The sequence below is a fragment of the Lissotriton helveticus genome, chromosome 3_1, assembly GCF_964261635.1.
Source record: "Lissotriton helveticus chromosome 3_1, aLisHel1.1, whole genome shotgun sequence".
Classification (NCBI taxonomy): Eukaryota; Metazoa; Chordata; class Amphibia; order Caudata; family Salamandridae; genus Lissotriton; species Lissotriton helveticus.
Genome location: NC_136061.1, coordinates 1,067,528,396 through 1,067,545,618, shown reverse-complemented (window position 1 = coordinate 1,067,545,618; position 17,223 = coordinate 1,067,528,396). Strand labels below are relative to the sequence as shown.

The 17,223-nt window shown below is 42.7% G+C and overlaps 1 protein-coding gene across 1 annotated transcript in view; it reads right to left on the bottom strand.

Annotated features, from left to right (window-relative positions):
• Window positions 1–3,910: 3,910 nt before the first annotated feature.
• LOC144823272 (sodium channel protein type 2 subunit alpha-like) overlaps window positions 3,911–17,223 on the bottom strand; it is a 662,530-nt gene continuing 649,217 nt past the window's right edge. The window contains exon 29 of the mRNA XM_078681628.1: window positions 3,911–7,297. Within this exon, the coding sequence (XP_078537754.1) occupies window positions 6,099–7,297 (1,199 nt within the window). The 3' untranslated portion in view covers window positions 3,911–6,098. The remainder of the gene's footprint in view (window positions 7,298–17,223) is intronic.

Sequence of the window (17,223 nt, the reverse complement as noted above, 5' to 3'; positions counted from 1 at the left end):
GAGTGTATAACACAAAGGGGCCGGTTCCGATTCGGTAAAATCCCTTTAAAAATTGCCGTACGGAGCATATTTCCCATACGTACAAAGAAGTACGATTCGGACCCAAAGCAGATCTCCGTACGAATCGTACGAAAGACCATACGACTTAAAAATACGTATGAATCGTACTCGGAACACACAGTAAGCGACGTCCGTACGGATCGAAGCAGCATTTTCCGACCCAGCAAGTACGATTCGTCTCTTCAACACTCCGTACGACTCTTTTTCTACGGGAGCTCGAAACGTCCGGAAAAGCAGATTTCGACTCGAACCGCGCATCAAACGGACCCCCCGGGTACGCGAGTACACCCCATGCATTATTGGGGTACGGTGCGTACACAACCCATGCATTATTGGGGTACGGTGCGTACACACCCCATGATTGCAGGGGTCCAGTGAGTACACACCCTATGCATTCATTGGGGTACGGTGCATACACACCCTATGATTGCAGGGGTACTGTGCGTACACACCCCATGATTGCAGGGGTACGATGCGTATGTGATTGTGTGGCTCTCCGTACGAATCGCTCATATGCGATGTTTTCCGTACGAATCGCGTTCTCATTCCCTGGTCCAGATCGTACTTGTCGGGTCGTACAGCATGTTTACGATTCGTACGGTTCACTATGAGGGTCCGTGTCGTATGGATTTTCCCTTGCTTTTCGTACGGTTCGCAACGATTAGGTTGTATATTTTTTAAACGAATCGTACTACGCGATTCGGAGGGAATTGTACGAGTCGTACGGAAAGGGCTATGGATTCGAGCGTACGGATTGGTTTACAGAATCAGAATCGGCCCCAAAATGTATAGTTAAACTTGGTAGAATGACTCATTTAGCTGAAGAATAATAACATGATTGAGTTACATTAGAAAGGATAACCGAAAATGGATGATTAAATGAGAAATTATCCTATCTGTCTAATTGAATGTTTTTATGTTTCCTGAACTACAGGAATCGGCTTTAAAACATGAGAATTCTTTTTTTTTTTTCTTCATGAAAGTTCATGTAGGCTTTAGAAATTATTTTTCTCTTTAGCTAAAATATTGTAGGCCATAGAAATGCTAGGGGATGTGCTTCCGTGCTCCGGTCCTTGCAGTGTGTCAAACGCTTCCTAAATAATGTGGATATTAGTTTATTTCTGAATAGAACATTATAGGGTTTTTCCTGCCTAGACGAAGGATGTTGTAGACTCAGATTAAACTGTATCAATATTTATGTAGAAATGTAGCTATAGTTCTTCCCTTTCCTCTCTAGGAAGTTATACAATTCTTAGACAAAACATGCTTAGAAAATTTCTTCAAAGTCATTGTCAGGAGATCATCTTCCTATAGTCACTGTCCAACGGAGAAGCTTGTAGAGAGTAGTAATAGAAATATTTTATCAGAGATAAAGAGGAACTGTACTATAAAATCAACTGTGGGAAAGTGTTTGTCGACTGGTTCACAAGAATGGTGACCTGTCCCTGTGTTTGTGGTATGCTGTATGCCGTGTTGATTCCTGATTACTCTGGCTGGCAAATCCTGCAAATCCTAAAGACTTTCCTGAAACTTTGCACATCATCGGTTGGTGATGCTGCTCGTGCTACCCTAACAGCCTTGGGGTTAGCTTTTCTGACTAATTGCATGCTGTGCAATAGTATTTCTGTTTCGTAACACTGATGCGTTTTCTTTCACTCTCCCTCTTCTATACCTTTTGTTCTGACAAGTTTGGGTATTTGACCATTCTGTTATGCCTATGGTGGATCCAATTTGTAACAATTTGTGAACCAAGTGATGACATTCCTTTTTGTATTTATGATTGACCATTCATATTTTAAATAACAAAGAGAAAAGATATTAGTAAAGAATAGTGTGTGTCTTTATTCATGAACTATGAGTTATTTTGACATGATGGAAATGTTTATTGAAGTTTAGGCTATTTCTTCAATGTAGGTCCTCATGAGGGAATAGCTCTCCGTTTTTCATTGCTTAGTAGCTTTTAGCTCTACCAAAATTCCATCTGAGGACCTTTGATATTGCTTACTGAATAATATTGACTTATGGGCCGTCATTAGAATTATGCTTTTATTAGTTTTATAGTGATTGGTGTGAGATGTAAAGTGATATAAACCCCCACCGCTTCCGCTGCATCACTTCTATATTTTAAAAATCAATATTACTTACCCTAAAATCAATATTCTTGACATCGATATTCTTGCTGACGATAATTCCATATCACGATATTTTAGACTCAATTTTTCGGCATGGGGATATTTTTTTCGATATTGTGTCTCAATACCGTAAGCCTCTGGGAGAGGTAGGCCTTACAATAATGAGAAACTAATTTAGGACTTTTTTACTACCACAACAAGTAAAACTTAAACCCACATGTCCTACTTTTTAAATACTATGCAGTCTGCCGTGGGCACCTGTAGAGCGCACCTGAGAGGGATCTTATATGTAGTAAAAAAGAAAGTTTGGGCCTTGCAAATGTTTTTTTTTGCCAGGTCGAAATAGCGGTTTAAACTCATTTACAGGCTGCAATTGCGGGATTGAGACATGTTTTAAAGTGCTAATTCTGTTCCGCAAGGCCAACAGTAGCATTACATTTAAAGGCAATGGGCACATGTAGTATCATATACTAGGGACTTGAAAGTAAACTAAATGTGCCAATTATGTGTAGGCTGTTTAGATCATGTTTTAGGGAGAAAGCACTCTAGCATTGGTTAGCAGTGGCAAATTACACAGAGTCCTAATGCCAATAAAATCAAATTTAGAAAGCTGAAGGGATGGAGGCAAAAGGTTTAGGGGAATAGCATACCAAGGATGTCAGGTCTAAGAGTCCAAATTTGAAATCTACTTATAATAAAAATTAGGTAGGTTAAATTGTGACACACTACAATCTGAAATTGTGTGAACACACCTTTTAGCACACAGGTCGGTTTGTAAAATTCCATACTGGTCGCAAATTGCAAACAGTATTTTGCAAACAGCATTTAATATATCTGGACCTTAGTTCTCTATCACAAAGAATTGCTGTAGTTAACAGTAAATGGATGCTAGCTTACAGTACATTGGAAGAATTGTATAGTACTCGTTTTTGCGGTTTTGAAATGTTATAATACTTATGTTGAAGAAACAAATAAGAATATGGCCAAATGAGATTCTTAATTGCTGTATCTTTCGAAGGAATACATGAAAACGTTCAAGATATATTACAAGTCATGCTAGGCCTGTGCACTAATACAGAGGAGATTAAGGATGAACTCTCTCCTTAATGACAATAGCAGGTCCGGCAAACTATATTATTTCCTGGTGGAGAACAACCTGGTTGGGATCATATGCATTGCGACTGTCAAAAGCAGAGAGGGCACAGACATTTCAGCCTTTCTTTTGAGAAGCTCACACCAAGAATCATCATAAGTATACTATGAATTTGGCTGGGAAGTGTCAATAACTATATTACAACTTACCAAGATGAGCACAACTGTACAAAGGTTTTACTGGAGACATCTGCTCTTTCAGCAAACTCTTTATTCTCTTCACTTGGTCTCTTCAAAATACAGTGCATGCTGTCTATGTCGCTGGTTTCAAAGATCACTTGAAAGATCGCTGATATCTCTAGTGTTTGTTGAAAGAGACTTGAATAATGAAAGAGAGGGACAGGCTCAGAGGAAAATGCCTATGAAATGTACATATCAAAACAGAAGTACTACGATTGAAGGAGGAAGGCTATCATATACTTTGTCTGACATTTGTATAAAATATGGTTGTATTTCATAAATATTTAGCAACCTTTTTCAAAATATATGATGCATCTACCACTTGCACAAGATTGTTTACTCTTTCACAGTTTGTTCAATAATAAAGTATTCCAAGAATAGGCATCTAAATTGATGAAGTATGTATTTTATTTGTATTTTTTTAATTTGTATAGTTGATTGTACAAAATTGTTAATAACAATTCACTTTCTTTTGTGCACTCATTTCTCATTTAATTTAAGATGTAGACAGACAGACCAAGGTAACATAAAAAACATCTTTATTTATTCTTTTGGCTCATTTGTAATGTAGTTACCATTGTTTCAGGTAAAAAAAACATTTTCCCCGCATGCATTTCACTAATACACTATAAGTCAAATTTCGTAAAATTAGTTCTACATTTAACTTTAGTTTGTGTATTACACAAAATGACCCACCGTGTTCAATTAAACAAATGTGTTTCTTTGTTGGTGTGAACAAAGCAGCTTGTGGTCCCCATATTCCTTTAGGACATTTCTAGTGCAGCATAAATCAACAAGAATAAAAATAATCTATGTATACGAACAAGAAAAAAGACAAAAAAATTATTTGCTTAAAACTTGTTTAGAAATCAAACAAAACACTCCTGTCTTCTTCCTACACAATATATAAATTCGGAAGAAAGTGAATTCTGTTATCAATTTTACACAAATTGATTCACATTGAATATGTGCAAATATTGTATTAAAATAGAAGAACCATCTGACTATCCTTTTCTCTCCAGCTCTTTTCTATGATGGTCCTCAGAAAAACATTGGCATGGATAGAAAGTAACAAAAGTGACTTGCATCAGCCTGAATTAAATTGATTTCTTTTTTATGTACAAAATGCTAAAAACAAAAAATAAAATGATTTTTTACACTATTAATATTTTCTTAGAAAATTCTAACCACATATCTTTAACGGGTTAAGCTGTTTGCAACTTGTCCACGGATGTCTGTCTATACACAAAACAGTATCCACAGAAAAAAATATAACAGTTTAATATATGCAAACTATTGCATCATGACATGAGAGCATAAGCATTTGTTCAACATTGCTTTCACTCTACCATTGACATGTGGCTTTTCATATAAAACGTTTGGACGGTGAAAAGAACAGAATACAGCAGCATTGGCAATAATAACATGCATCTGTGATAACGTCCAAGCTATTTATATTGTTACAGCATATTTCATAGTACCTGTCAAAAGCTTGCAAACTACACATGTTGTGGTACATATTTGATGCAATAAATACTGTGCTTGATCATGATTTGCTTGCTCAAAGATCCACCACAGGGTAAAATACATATTTACATAATAGAGGAGGTGTCAATGACATATCATATGCCAAAGTTGTTGAGCTGAAAATGGCTAAACAGTACTGCTTAATAAAACAGAACTTCTTACTGTGTGACATTTTTGGTCAATTCAGAAATCTAAGACAGAGTCATTCATTAGTTTGTTTTATACAGAAGAGCACTTGACAAAAACAGAGTTCATACTTTCGGAACATGAAATGTGTACTGGTGAGATGTAACAACCTGTACTGAAACAAAATTGCTTGGCTTGTGCTTGTGAATTGGGTGAAACTTTACAGACATACCAATATGTCTCAAAGTAAAACAGCTTCAAAAGTGAAGTTAAGCACATCATCACTTACAGCCAGTCCAGGAAATACTGTAGTACTTACAACAACCCTGTTGATTTGAGCTGATTCTCTGGATTTCTATGACAGTGTATTAGAACCACATACTATCATGCAGATCCATTTGCTTACATTATGAAGGATCCAAGCAGCACAAATGGCTGCCATTTCTTTCATTTTCTTACTTATCTAAAAATTCCAATTACAAAATGTGTCACATGTAAAAATAAATTAGACAAATTAAGTGTTAAAACATTAAGTTGAATACGAAAACATAATTTTGTAAACATATGGCAAGAAGTTCGGCTGAAATTCAAACAGTGGATCCAATTACTGTATTATACAAACGTTTGTGTGACAACAGTGTAGGTTTGTATCTCCTTAATTAGTCCCAACAAACTGAGTAGCCATTTTGACTCTTCTTCAGCAGTGTCAGCTGGTAGTGAAAACAGTAACCTCCAGTCAAGTATGTGTACTGTATTTCTTAACAAGGGGTCACTGTCTTGTTATAGGCACTGACCTTAAGTACATTTTATGAGAACTGTCAGTTTGGCATAGATCTCCAGAAGGAGTCCTGTTGACACAAATGGGTCATCATCACAGGCTGTAAACAATTTTTCAAATAAATGGAAATTAGTGTTTGCATTTTACTTTTTAGTCTCCCTAACATCTTTGCCTCTGTCTTCTTTTTCTATTTTGTATTGTTCATGTTTTTCTTTGTCTGGCTTAGTTACACTGTCATAGGAAGGAGGAGAAGTTGTGGAAGGGGTCATGTCTGTTTTATCTGAGGTTGAGTTTCCATTCAGCTTATCAATAACCAATTCTTCTTTGATAGGAAGGCTATTGCCAGCTCTCATTTTCTCTTTCTTGTACATGTATGATGCTTGTTTCAATGTTTTTCTCAAAAGGTAGCATCTGTAGCAGCGCTGAATAACAATAGCAGAAAGCTCCTCCTGTTTGCGTCTTAAAGTAGACGTAATTGGCTCATAGGAAACTTTTGAAGGATTTGACGCCATAAATCGTTCTTCCATTGGTAGACGAAGAGCATCCATTTCATCACCTTCACCCAAAACACGCTTTGTAAAAGCAAATAAGATGTCAAGGCAGTGAATTCTGTCACCACTTACCATGGGCAAGTCCATTGCTATAAGCTGCACTTTGTTTGGTTTAGCAACTCGAAGAGGAGGATCCAGGACATCTGCAAATTCAGACAGTTTGCTGTATTCTATGAACTGGGTTGCATCTGGATCAAATTTCTCCCAGACCTCATAGAACATTTCAAAATCATCTTCACTTAGAGGCTCAGCACTTTCCTCAGTGGCAACACTAAAGTTCTCCAAAATAACAGCTATGTACATGTTTACAACAACTAAAAAAGATATGATAATATAACTGACAAAAAAGAAAATTCCAACAGATGGATTGCCACAGTCTCCTTTAGCAGTGCTGCTTCCGGGGTGAAGTATGTAAGGGTCGCAGTCTGGCTTACCACTGTTAAGAATAGGGGCCAGTAATGTATCCCAGCCACCGGATGTAGTGATTTGAAAAAGGCAGATCATACTGTTGCCAAATGTTTCAAAATTGAACATGTCATCAATTCCCGATTCCCTTTTGACATAGGCAAAGTTGGACATTCCAAATATGGCATAGATGAACATCACCAGGAAAAGCAAAAGGCCAATGTTGAACAAGGCAGGAAGTGACATCATCAAAGCGAATAGTAGCGTGCGGATCCCCTTAGCACCTTTAATGAGACGCAGAATGCGACCAATCCTGGCAAGTCTTATTACTCGGAATAAGGTTGGAGAAACAAAGTACTTTTCAATGATGTCAGCGAGAAACATACCTATAAGGAACAAAAACATTGCATATTGAAGTTATTTCCATAGGAGGTAACAAAATATTAAAAAATCACAAACACTATTGATGCATTTACAGTATAATCTGCCCAGTCTCTATTGATAAGCACAAACGAAAGGCTTACTAGGATCTAAAGAACAAGTTACTTACCATCAGTAGTGCTCTTTCTGGTAGGGACTCTATATAAACGCCAATTCCTTACCTTTTGAATTTTCCCCAGGCATCAGACTAGATCTCAAATTTTCTAATCAGTGCCTATGGGTGCTGCGTGGTTCTGCACTGATGCTATTTTGCTCCATAAATGATGTGCAGGGCTCATATGGGAGGCACTCCCATGAGCTAATGTCAGTTTCCTTTGGGGCTGTCCAAGCCCCCAGACGCAGAGACCCAATAGCATATTGGCTTTGAGCAGTGTACAGATTCTTAGACTTGGGATCTTATTAATGCAAAAAGCCCTGATCACAGAACAGGTAGGATGGGAGGGTCTATGAGGAATCTGAGGTTAATCTCTTCCAGAAAGAGTGTTATCAAAGGTAAATAACTTGTTCTTCCAATAGAGGAGAGACACTTCTAAGTACAGATTCCTTACCTTTTCAATAGATACCAGAGAAATACCTATGAGGAGGGTATCTGTGAATTGTCTCAAACCAAAAACTCCTGTAGGACAATACAGGCAAAATGACCCTCTTGGCTTAACTGTCTGTCCAGAATGTAGTACTTCATGAATGTATAGAGTGATATCCATGTAGCCGCCTGGCAGATGTGCAAGACAGGAACACCACATTCCAAAGCAGTGGTAGCAGCCTTAGCCCTGGTGAAATGAGCTCACAGTCCTTCCAGAAGGTGTTGTTTTACCACTCCATAGCAGATCTTGACACAGAGCATGATCCAGCGGAAGATGGTTCTTTTCTGCACTGCCTTGCCTTTTGCTGCAGTGAACCCCACAAAGTCCTGATCGTCCACCTGGTGTTCTTTAACCACTTGGATGCTAAGGCATGCTCATGATTTACACTAAATTTCCATTGAAATCAATGGAAACTCCATGACGAGTTACCCTTGTCATTAGCACTGAAGGGGTTAATACGATCGATGTAAAAAGCTCATTGCTTTTTTGGGATCCAAGCCATGAGGGGAGAGGTGGAGCATAGAATGCAGGCAGGGTGATGGTTTGACTGACCTGGGATGATGTCACAGCCATCGGCAAGAAGGATGCAGGTGCCCGCATCACCAATTTATCTGGGAAGAATATGGTATACAGCAGATGGATGCAGAGAGCCTCCAGCTCATTTACTCACTATGATGATGTTATGGGAGACACCTTGGTAACTCCAATGAGCAAATCTGCTGACATTGCGCATTATTGGCGTAGGCGAATAGATCAAGCCTAGGTTTTCCCTTTCTGCAGAAGAGACCTTGCGCCACCTCCGGTTGAGGTTGCCACTTATAATCCGCTAGGCGACTACAGCTGAGTTCATTCGCCTTGGCATTCAAAGATCCTGCCAGGTGGTTTACCAACAGGAAGACTCCATGGTGGTCCAGGGAGCAATTTCCAGAGGTGTAGTGCCTCCTAGCACTGGGTCTAGGACTCCACCGCTTGTTGCAGTACCATATGGCAGTGGCATTGCTCATAAGCACCTGTGCCAGACTCTCTTTGATGGATGGAAGGAAGGCTTTCAATGTCAAGTGGATGGGCCAGAGGTCAAGGAGGACACCAGAGTCCTTTGATCTCCACCTCTCCCTTGTGGCTGCCCAAGCCCAGAGACGAAGCATCAGCCACCACTGTCAGCTCTGGGTGGGGTAGGGACAGGACGTGTATATGAAGATAGGTCCCCAGTAGGTTTGATGTGAGCATTCTGAATTTGTCCTTTTAGAGAAAGGCGCTGAGAGGGAGCAGGTTTAATATAGGACAAAGGCATCCGGCACCAGAAAGTAGTGGAAATGACAAGCATGATCTACTTCTGGCGAGGCACCTTCTCAATAGCCCCTTTTGTCAAAAGGGTTTGCACTTCCTTTCATAAGACAGATAGATGGTCCTCCGTCAGTAGTTTGGTGAACAATGGAAGGTGGAGCAGAGTGGTAATGAAGGGCAAGGAGTATCCCATCTGGACTATCTGCATGACCCACCTGTCTGATCTTATAGCATGCCAATCCATCAAGAATCATTGGATCCTGTCTTTAACTGGGTGGATGTGCTCCACCGAGGGCCCGCTAACGGGGTTTGGCAGGTGGGGTGTGGGGGAGGGCAGCAGGCTCAGGAGCTGAGTGCCCCAGACTGTGAGGTCGGGGAGTGCCTGGTCCCAGCAACAAAACTGCTGGGCAATTTGCTGAGGCTGAATCGGCTGGTGGTATGGGGTACCTCTGACAAAACTGTGACAGATACAGTATGACTGATGTGTCTACTGAGGCAAACAAGCCCAGAAAGCATATTTTGGCCCTGTTGTCTTTGAACCACACCAGACCTGAATCGCCGTGTCCCCAAACAGGTGGGTTCCATCAAACAGCACCTCCATGGGATGATGGAACAAAATACCCACTTCCCAAAGGTTTGTACTCTTTAGAATTTCTCATCGGGGGGGAGTCAGGAAAGTGCTCTCATTAGCTTGGTTATTAGATGATGCACCACTAAGCTCTCAGGAGAGGGGTGCTGCAACAAAACTGCAGTGCAGTCAAAAACACGTTGGTGGGGTCATGCAATTTGGCAGCTGACCATGGGGAGAGCAAGGGTATCAGTGACACCTCATTAAAACGGAATAGGGGGGGTCGGTATATTTTGCCCCTGCTGGATACATTCATTAAAGATCTCAAAGGTGGGGTGCTGGAGATCAATAACTTCAGCCGCCTTCTGCTTTTCCCCAGCAAAAGAAACACCATCTTCAGTGGCTTTAGCTGGGGGTACAGGAGGCAAGAAATAGGAGAGGTGTTGTTAGACCTGGCATCCTTATTATGATATTCCCCTGGACCTTTTGCTTCCAAGTTCTGCTGATTCTTTTTGTTGACCTCAGGATTCTGAGCACTGTATCACTGCTAACCAGAGTTTCAGAGAATGTGCTTGTCCCCTCAACATGACGGCATTGGTGTATACCTGATTGACATATGTGTTGTACTGATAAGTTACATATACCCAGAGCCTGTACTTCAAATGTGACTTGTGGGATGCAGCACTGACTGGCCACCCACCCACAGAAGTAGCCTTTCCAAGTTGTCTCAGGCCTGCCACTGTAGTGCCTGTATGTGCAGTTCACTGCCACTTCGACTTGGCATTCAAAACTACATCCCAAGCCTTTAGCTCCCCTTTTATTACATATAGGTCACCTATAATGTAGGCCCTAAGTAACACTATGGGCAGGGTGCTATGTAAGTAAAAGGTAGGATATATATCTTTATGTTTTGTATGTCCTACAAGTGACAAACAGCGTATTTTGTTTTTCACTATTTCGAGGCCTACCTCTTTCATGGGCCAGCATTGGGAATACCTTAATACACTTTTAAGCTATAATTCCTGATTAGAAAGGAGTAGCTTTTTCATGTTTCATATCTTTGGAATGATAATGCTAAATTCTCCGAACTGGTGAAGTTGGATTTACCATTACTGTTTTAGAAATGCAGATTTTAGAAAGTAGACCTTTCTCTGTACTTACTGCTCTTTTTTGCCTTACAGCCTGTCTCCAATACACGTCTGGGTTGGGTGACAGCTACACTTTGCCCATTTTCTTGAGACAGCCACAAACACAGGAAGGTGAGGCTCATCTGCATTCTGAGCACTCATCTGCAATTTGATATGTCTTCCTGGGCAAGGAGGAATGGGAGAGGCTGACACTTACACTTCAATTGGTAGGATCCTGTTCACGCACACAGCACTGATTTACCCCTCCCTCCCCAAAGGTAGCCTCATGGACAGGACTGGGTTGAAAGGGATCCTTGTGTACTTCAGAGAGCTGCTTTGAAGTCACCCCTACATTAAAGGCACCTTTGGGAATAAGTACTGGCCGTGTCTCTGGCCCCCTAAAATCAGACATTTCTGGATCTTGAACTGAACCTCTGTCAGAAGGTCTGCTGTGCTGCTTAAAGGACTCAACTGGACTGCTTTTCTGGAAGGACTGCTTTTCTGCTTGTTGGCATGCTGCCTGCTGCTCCATGACTCTGCTGAAGGAGAGCTGGGCTCTGCTTTCCCTTCAAGTAATCTCCAAAGGCTCGCTGGCTTGCCTCCTATTTTCTGAAGTCTCAGGGATACAAAAGACTTCCTGCAATTCTGCTGGTACTACTGAACGCTGCCTTCTGAGCGGACTACCTTTGCCTGAGGTACCCTCCCTAAGTTCTGGGCCTCAGAAGTGGGTTCTGCATATGTTTTGCTACAAAACATACCCATCGTCATCTTTGCGCTGATCGGAACCGATGCATCACCCTTTGACGCTAACGCAGAGGCTATTCGATGACAGTGGTTATACAGCCTGTGTGGCCTGATGACGACACTCTGCGCAGCTCGACAACAACGCATTTCCTTCACCTCCCCGAAGCTTGATGATGACATAGGGAACCGTCTACATGAAAAAGATAGACGCATCGAGCCCTCAGCATCAATGCCTTGCGCCATTCAAGGTACTTTCTCAGCGGGCCCTACATGGGACCTGTAGCTGGTCTGCCCTCCATCATGGTTGGCTTGAACTTTGGATTTGCTTTGGTCTCTCACAACCTCAAGTAACTTTTTAAGTGCTTCTAAGCAGTTTTTGCATTTAATTTTTATTGGTCCAGGGAGTTGCAAACAAATTCCGTGGAACTATGTTACACCACTCGCCTTCAGAAAACTGCGCATGCGCGCGTGCCAGCGCATTTATTGTGAGAAATGCGCATGTGTGGGCGCACGCTCATGTGCAGTTCTCCCAAGGATTGGCAAGGAAGAGGAGGAGGGCAGCCTGGGGACGTCACAGTACAGAGGTAAGTGGTTTTGAATTTATTTTTTATTAATGTTAATTACTTATTAATTTAAGGGTGGAGGCAACTCCGCTCCGCTGCAGGGTGAGCAGAGATTTGCCTTCTCCACATTCTCCGCGGAATGCGGAGTAGGCAAATCTCCGCACACTCCCCGGGCAGAGCAAAGGTCTCCGCACAGGAGTAGTAATATGTGGGATCGTCCTTGCGAAGGTGGAACAGCGCACGTTTAGAATCAACGGCAAACTAGTGTGGTCTTGGCAGGGCGAGACTCGCAGTTAGCAGCCCGGGGATGCCACAGTACAGAAGTAAGTGGTTTTGAATTGATTTTTTATTAATGTTAATTACTTGTTTATTGGGGGGTGGAGGCAGGGGATGGGCAACTCCGCTCCGCTGCAGAGTGAGCAGAGATTTGCCTTCTCCACATTCTCCGCGGAACGCAGAGTAGGCCTGGCAGGAGCCATCCGCCCGCATTCCTTGCCGGAATGACCCCCCGCCATATTAGTATTTTTTATTAATGTTAATTACTTATTAATTTAAGGGTGGAGGCAACTCCGCTCCGCTGCAGAGTGAGCAGAGATTTGCCTTCTCCACATTTTCCGCGGAACGCAGAGTCGGTAAATCTCCGCACACTCCCCAGGCAGAGCGGAGGTCTCCGCATAGGATTAGTAATATGTGGGATCGTCCGTGCGAAGGTGGAACGGCGCACGTTTAGAATCAACGGCAACCTAGTGTAGTCTTGGCAGGGCGAGACTCACAGTAAGCAAAGTTCAGGTGCTGTAGCAGGCTTGTTGGAAGTTTTTGATGCCCCTAAGTCCACAGAACAGGAAGCAAGCAAGCAAGCCCTTGGAGTCACTTTGGTTCTGGGGATGTAGAGATGCAGGTCCTTCTCACTCACAGGCAAGGAGAGCAGTAGGCAGCAGGGCAGGCACAGCGGAGCAGGAGTCCAGCAAATTTGAGCAGAGTCCATCAGAGTGACAGTCTTGTCAGCAGCACAGCTGTCCTTCTTCCTGGCAGAATATCCTCAGGTCCAGTAGTGTACTGAAGTTGTCATAACTGAGGTCCAGTACTTATACCCAATTTTGCTTTGAAGTAGGGGAGACTTCAAAAAGAGACCTTTGAAGTGAACAAATTCTCTTACCTTCCTGCCCTGGTCCTAGACTCAATAAAGGAGGTATGCAGCGCTTTGTGTGGGGACAGGCACAGCCTGTTCATGTGTCAGGTCCTCCCTCTCATCTTGTCCAGGATGGTCCATCAGGATGTTGATGGCCCATCAGTCACAACTAAGCTCCCTATGTGAATGGCTGTCTGGAAGGAATGCACAAAGCCCAGCTGCCACCCACCCCATACATGTATTCAGAGATAGGAATAAGGAACAATATGACATTTTCAGACTTGCAACTTAAAATTCAACTTTACTAAAATGTGTTATTTTAAATTCTGAGTCCAGAGACACCAAACTCGAAAATTCCATTGTTTCCAGATTGGAAATTACACTTATAAAATGTAATAAAGTAATCCCAATGTCAACCTACGGGAGAGATAGGACTTGCAGTAGTGAATAACAAATGTAAGAGTTTTGCACTACTAGTACTTGAATAACTTAAAAGTACATGTCATAGTTTTTTAATACACTGTACCCTGCCCATGGGCAGTCCAGGGCCTACCTTAGGGGTTACTTATATGTGGAAGGATAAAAAAGAAAAGCAGATGGGTCTTAGAAGACTGCACCACCTGGTCTAGTCATTACGTCAAAAAGTGATAGTGCCCACCTCAAATGATCTGCTTCTTGTAGACCATAAAATGAAATCGTAAGCTAGTTGGATGAGAGGCAATATATATGCACACACAGTTTGCATAGAAAAAAGAACATTAATAATAAAACGTCAGCAGAGAATCGTTTCTTGGTTTTTTATTTCTAGATATACTCGATATGCAAATGATGAAACCAGCCAACGCGTTTCACCCAAACATGGGCTTCTTCAGGGCTCTAATGGCATACAATGAAGGTATAATTTAGAATGTTGGTGCCGCTACGTTGATGACATTATCATTGACTGGACAGGCACTGGTCCAGAACTGAAAGAATACTTCCAATTTTCTCAAAGATAACACTCTCAGTGTCTCCTTTACCCTCGAAATGTCTCAAACCAAGATATGATTCCTTGACTTCAAATTATATGTCCCGGGTAACACCATTTATAGTACACTTCACAGGAAGGAAACAGCTGTCAACAGTACACTACACTAGCTCACACCCCCTGTCCACAAAGAAGGCCATCCCTTTTGGTGAGCGAATACGCAGAAACTGCAGCGAGGAGGCCAACTTTGCCTTACATTCTAGTCTGGCCATAGACAGACTCAACAGAAGAGGATATGATTCATACATACTTAACGTTGCTGGCAACAGGGTCAAGAGCACAAAAAGAGAACACACTCTAAAAAACAAGAATAGGAAACGAGATCAGGAAGCCCAGAGAGATTCCTTCATTACCACATACTCTACACTAAATCATGAGGTATTCAAATCACTGGGCAAACACTGGGCACTGCTTAAAGGAGTACCTGGGGTCAATAACATGATTACTGAAAGACCCTCCATGACCTTTAAAAGAAGCAAGACTATGAGAGATGTCCTTTGCCCTAGCTACACCTTACCAAATGCACCACAACAACGTAGCTAGCTAACTAAATCCAAGGGCTTTTACACATGCAGCACCTGCAACATCTGCCAACTGGGTTGCAATAGGATGACGACGTTCAGTTACAACACCAACACTCAACACAAGATTCGACAATTTATTAATTGTTTGACCAGCTTTGTTATTTATGTTATTATTTGTGGTTGTGAGAAGATCTATGTTGGTAGCACAACCAGACAGCTCAAAGTTCGCATTCAGGAACACCGCCATGTTGTGCATGGAAGTGCACAACATGCCTTCCTGGCATTGTGGCGGGAGGTGCTCAGTGCACTGCCCGCCACAATGCCAGGAATGGAGGATGCGCCCGCCACTGTGGTGGGCAAATCCTAATTGCCACCACCGGACCCCCGCCCTTATGGCGGGCAGTCCCTTTTACTGTGAGGATGGTGGGCGGACATCCTAATGATGCCCAAAGTCTCTGCAGTGGCAGACTTGAGTCATATTTACAGGGGTCCTTAAGTGGGTGGCACAATCAGTGCTGCAGGCTCAATAGTAGCATTTAATTTACAAGCCCTGGGCACATGGGGTGCACTGTACTAGGGATTTATAAGTAAATTAAATGTGCCAGTTGCAGTTAAGCAAATGTTACCACATTTTGGGGAGAGAGCACATGCACTTTATCACTGGTTAGCAGTGGTAAAGTGCCCAAAGTCCTAAAGCCAACAGAAATGAGGTCAGCAAAAAGGGGAAAAAGAAAGCAAAAGGTTTGGGGGTGACTCTGCAGACAGGGCTGTCTCCAGCACACACTCATTCTGGAAGTTCTCTAGCTGTTCTAATCAGGCAATCTGTTGTCATTAATGTGGGGAATGTTTCAAGATGCAACTGAATTGCAAATCAAACATTTCTGAGTAAGCAGAGCTTGCTGTTGAAAATGTACATGTCATAAATCATCACTCAAGCAATCCAGCAAAAGTACTGGAAACAATAAGAACTGAAACAGCCATTAAAGCATTAATGACATACATTTCTGGCAATAGTTCTGGTGTCCTGAAGGGATCCAAAGAGTGTGCAGTATGTTTGCTGGGACTGAAAAATGCCTTCTACTAGTAGGAATATCTATGTTCCCATCTCATCAGTTTTTGCACCCATATCTGGGCGTGGCAATCACAGCTTCATCTGCTGTGAACTGGGATTAAAGGGACATGTGGGGGTACTGTAGGTGTCAGTAGAGGTGGTGCCACTTTAACTGGACATGAGTGAACTGGTACCAAAGTGTACCAAGACCAAATTTCTTGTTTGCAGTTTAGTCGTTAAGGGGTTCAAGAAGGTAAACAAGACCAGGGAATCTCAGTATGTTGACATAGCTGTTACCTGCTTCAACCAAGTCTTGCTCTTCTAAATCAGCCCATTTCTCTGGATGGCACTTGGAATATCAAACCAAGCCCAAAAGCCTTTTATTGAGTCAACTCGTTCACACAGAGCATAGTTAAAGGAGACCCTAGTCTTGATAAGGTACAGTGCCTGAATCAAATGAATATTGAAATCTACTGTCCAATAAAAGCAGAATGGAACTTTAAAGTGCCATTTTACTACAACAAGACTTGCTGAGGGAGAAAGGTGAGAATATTTTAGGGTTATGTATTCCAGAGTACTGGACAGTTAGGCAGAGGCCAGTATGAGGAGTCACATAAACTGCTGTTGGTGGTTGGCTGGAGGGGTGATCTTGGCTGTTACTGAATCCTCTAAAACACTATGGGGCCCATTAGGATGGCGGGCGGATCTCCCCCGCCAGGCCGGCGGTAGCCACCGCCGGCCTGGCAGGGGCGTTCCGCCCGCATTCCTTGCCGGAATGACCCCCCACCATATTAGTATGGCTGGGGGGTCCGTGGCGGACGGAAAGACCGTCCGCCGCTTTTCCGCCCCGGTCACCTTGCGACCGGGGCGGTAAAGGGTTTATATGGTGGCGGTGTGTATCAGACACCGCCAGCCATATTACCATGGGCTTTTTCCAATGCCTTTCTGTGGCTGCAATGCTGCCACAGAAAGGCATGCGGAGTCTACTTTGGGGGCCTGTTGCGGGCCCACAAGGACTCCAGGGGTGTGGGGGGTGCACATGGAGGGTACCTATGGTACCCCCTGCATTTCAAAGGACAACATGGCAGGCACCGCGCGGTGCCTGTCATGTTGTGCTTTGAAATGCACAACATGTATTTTTGACATTGCGGCGGGCGATGCATTCAGCACCGCCCACCGCAATGTTAAAAATACAGGATGCGCCTGCCACTGTGGCGGGCGCATCCTAATTCCCCCCACGGGACCCCCGCCCTTATGGCAGGCGGTCCCT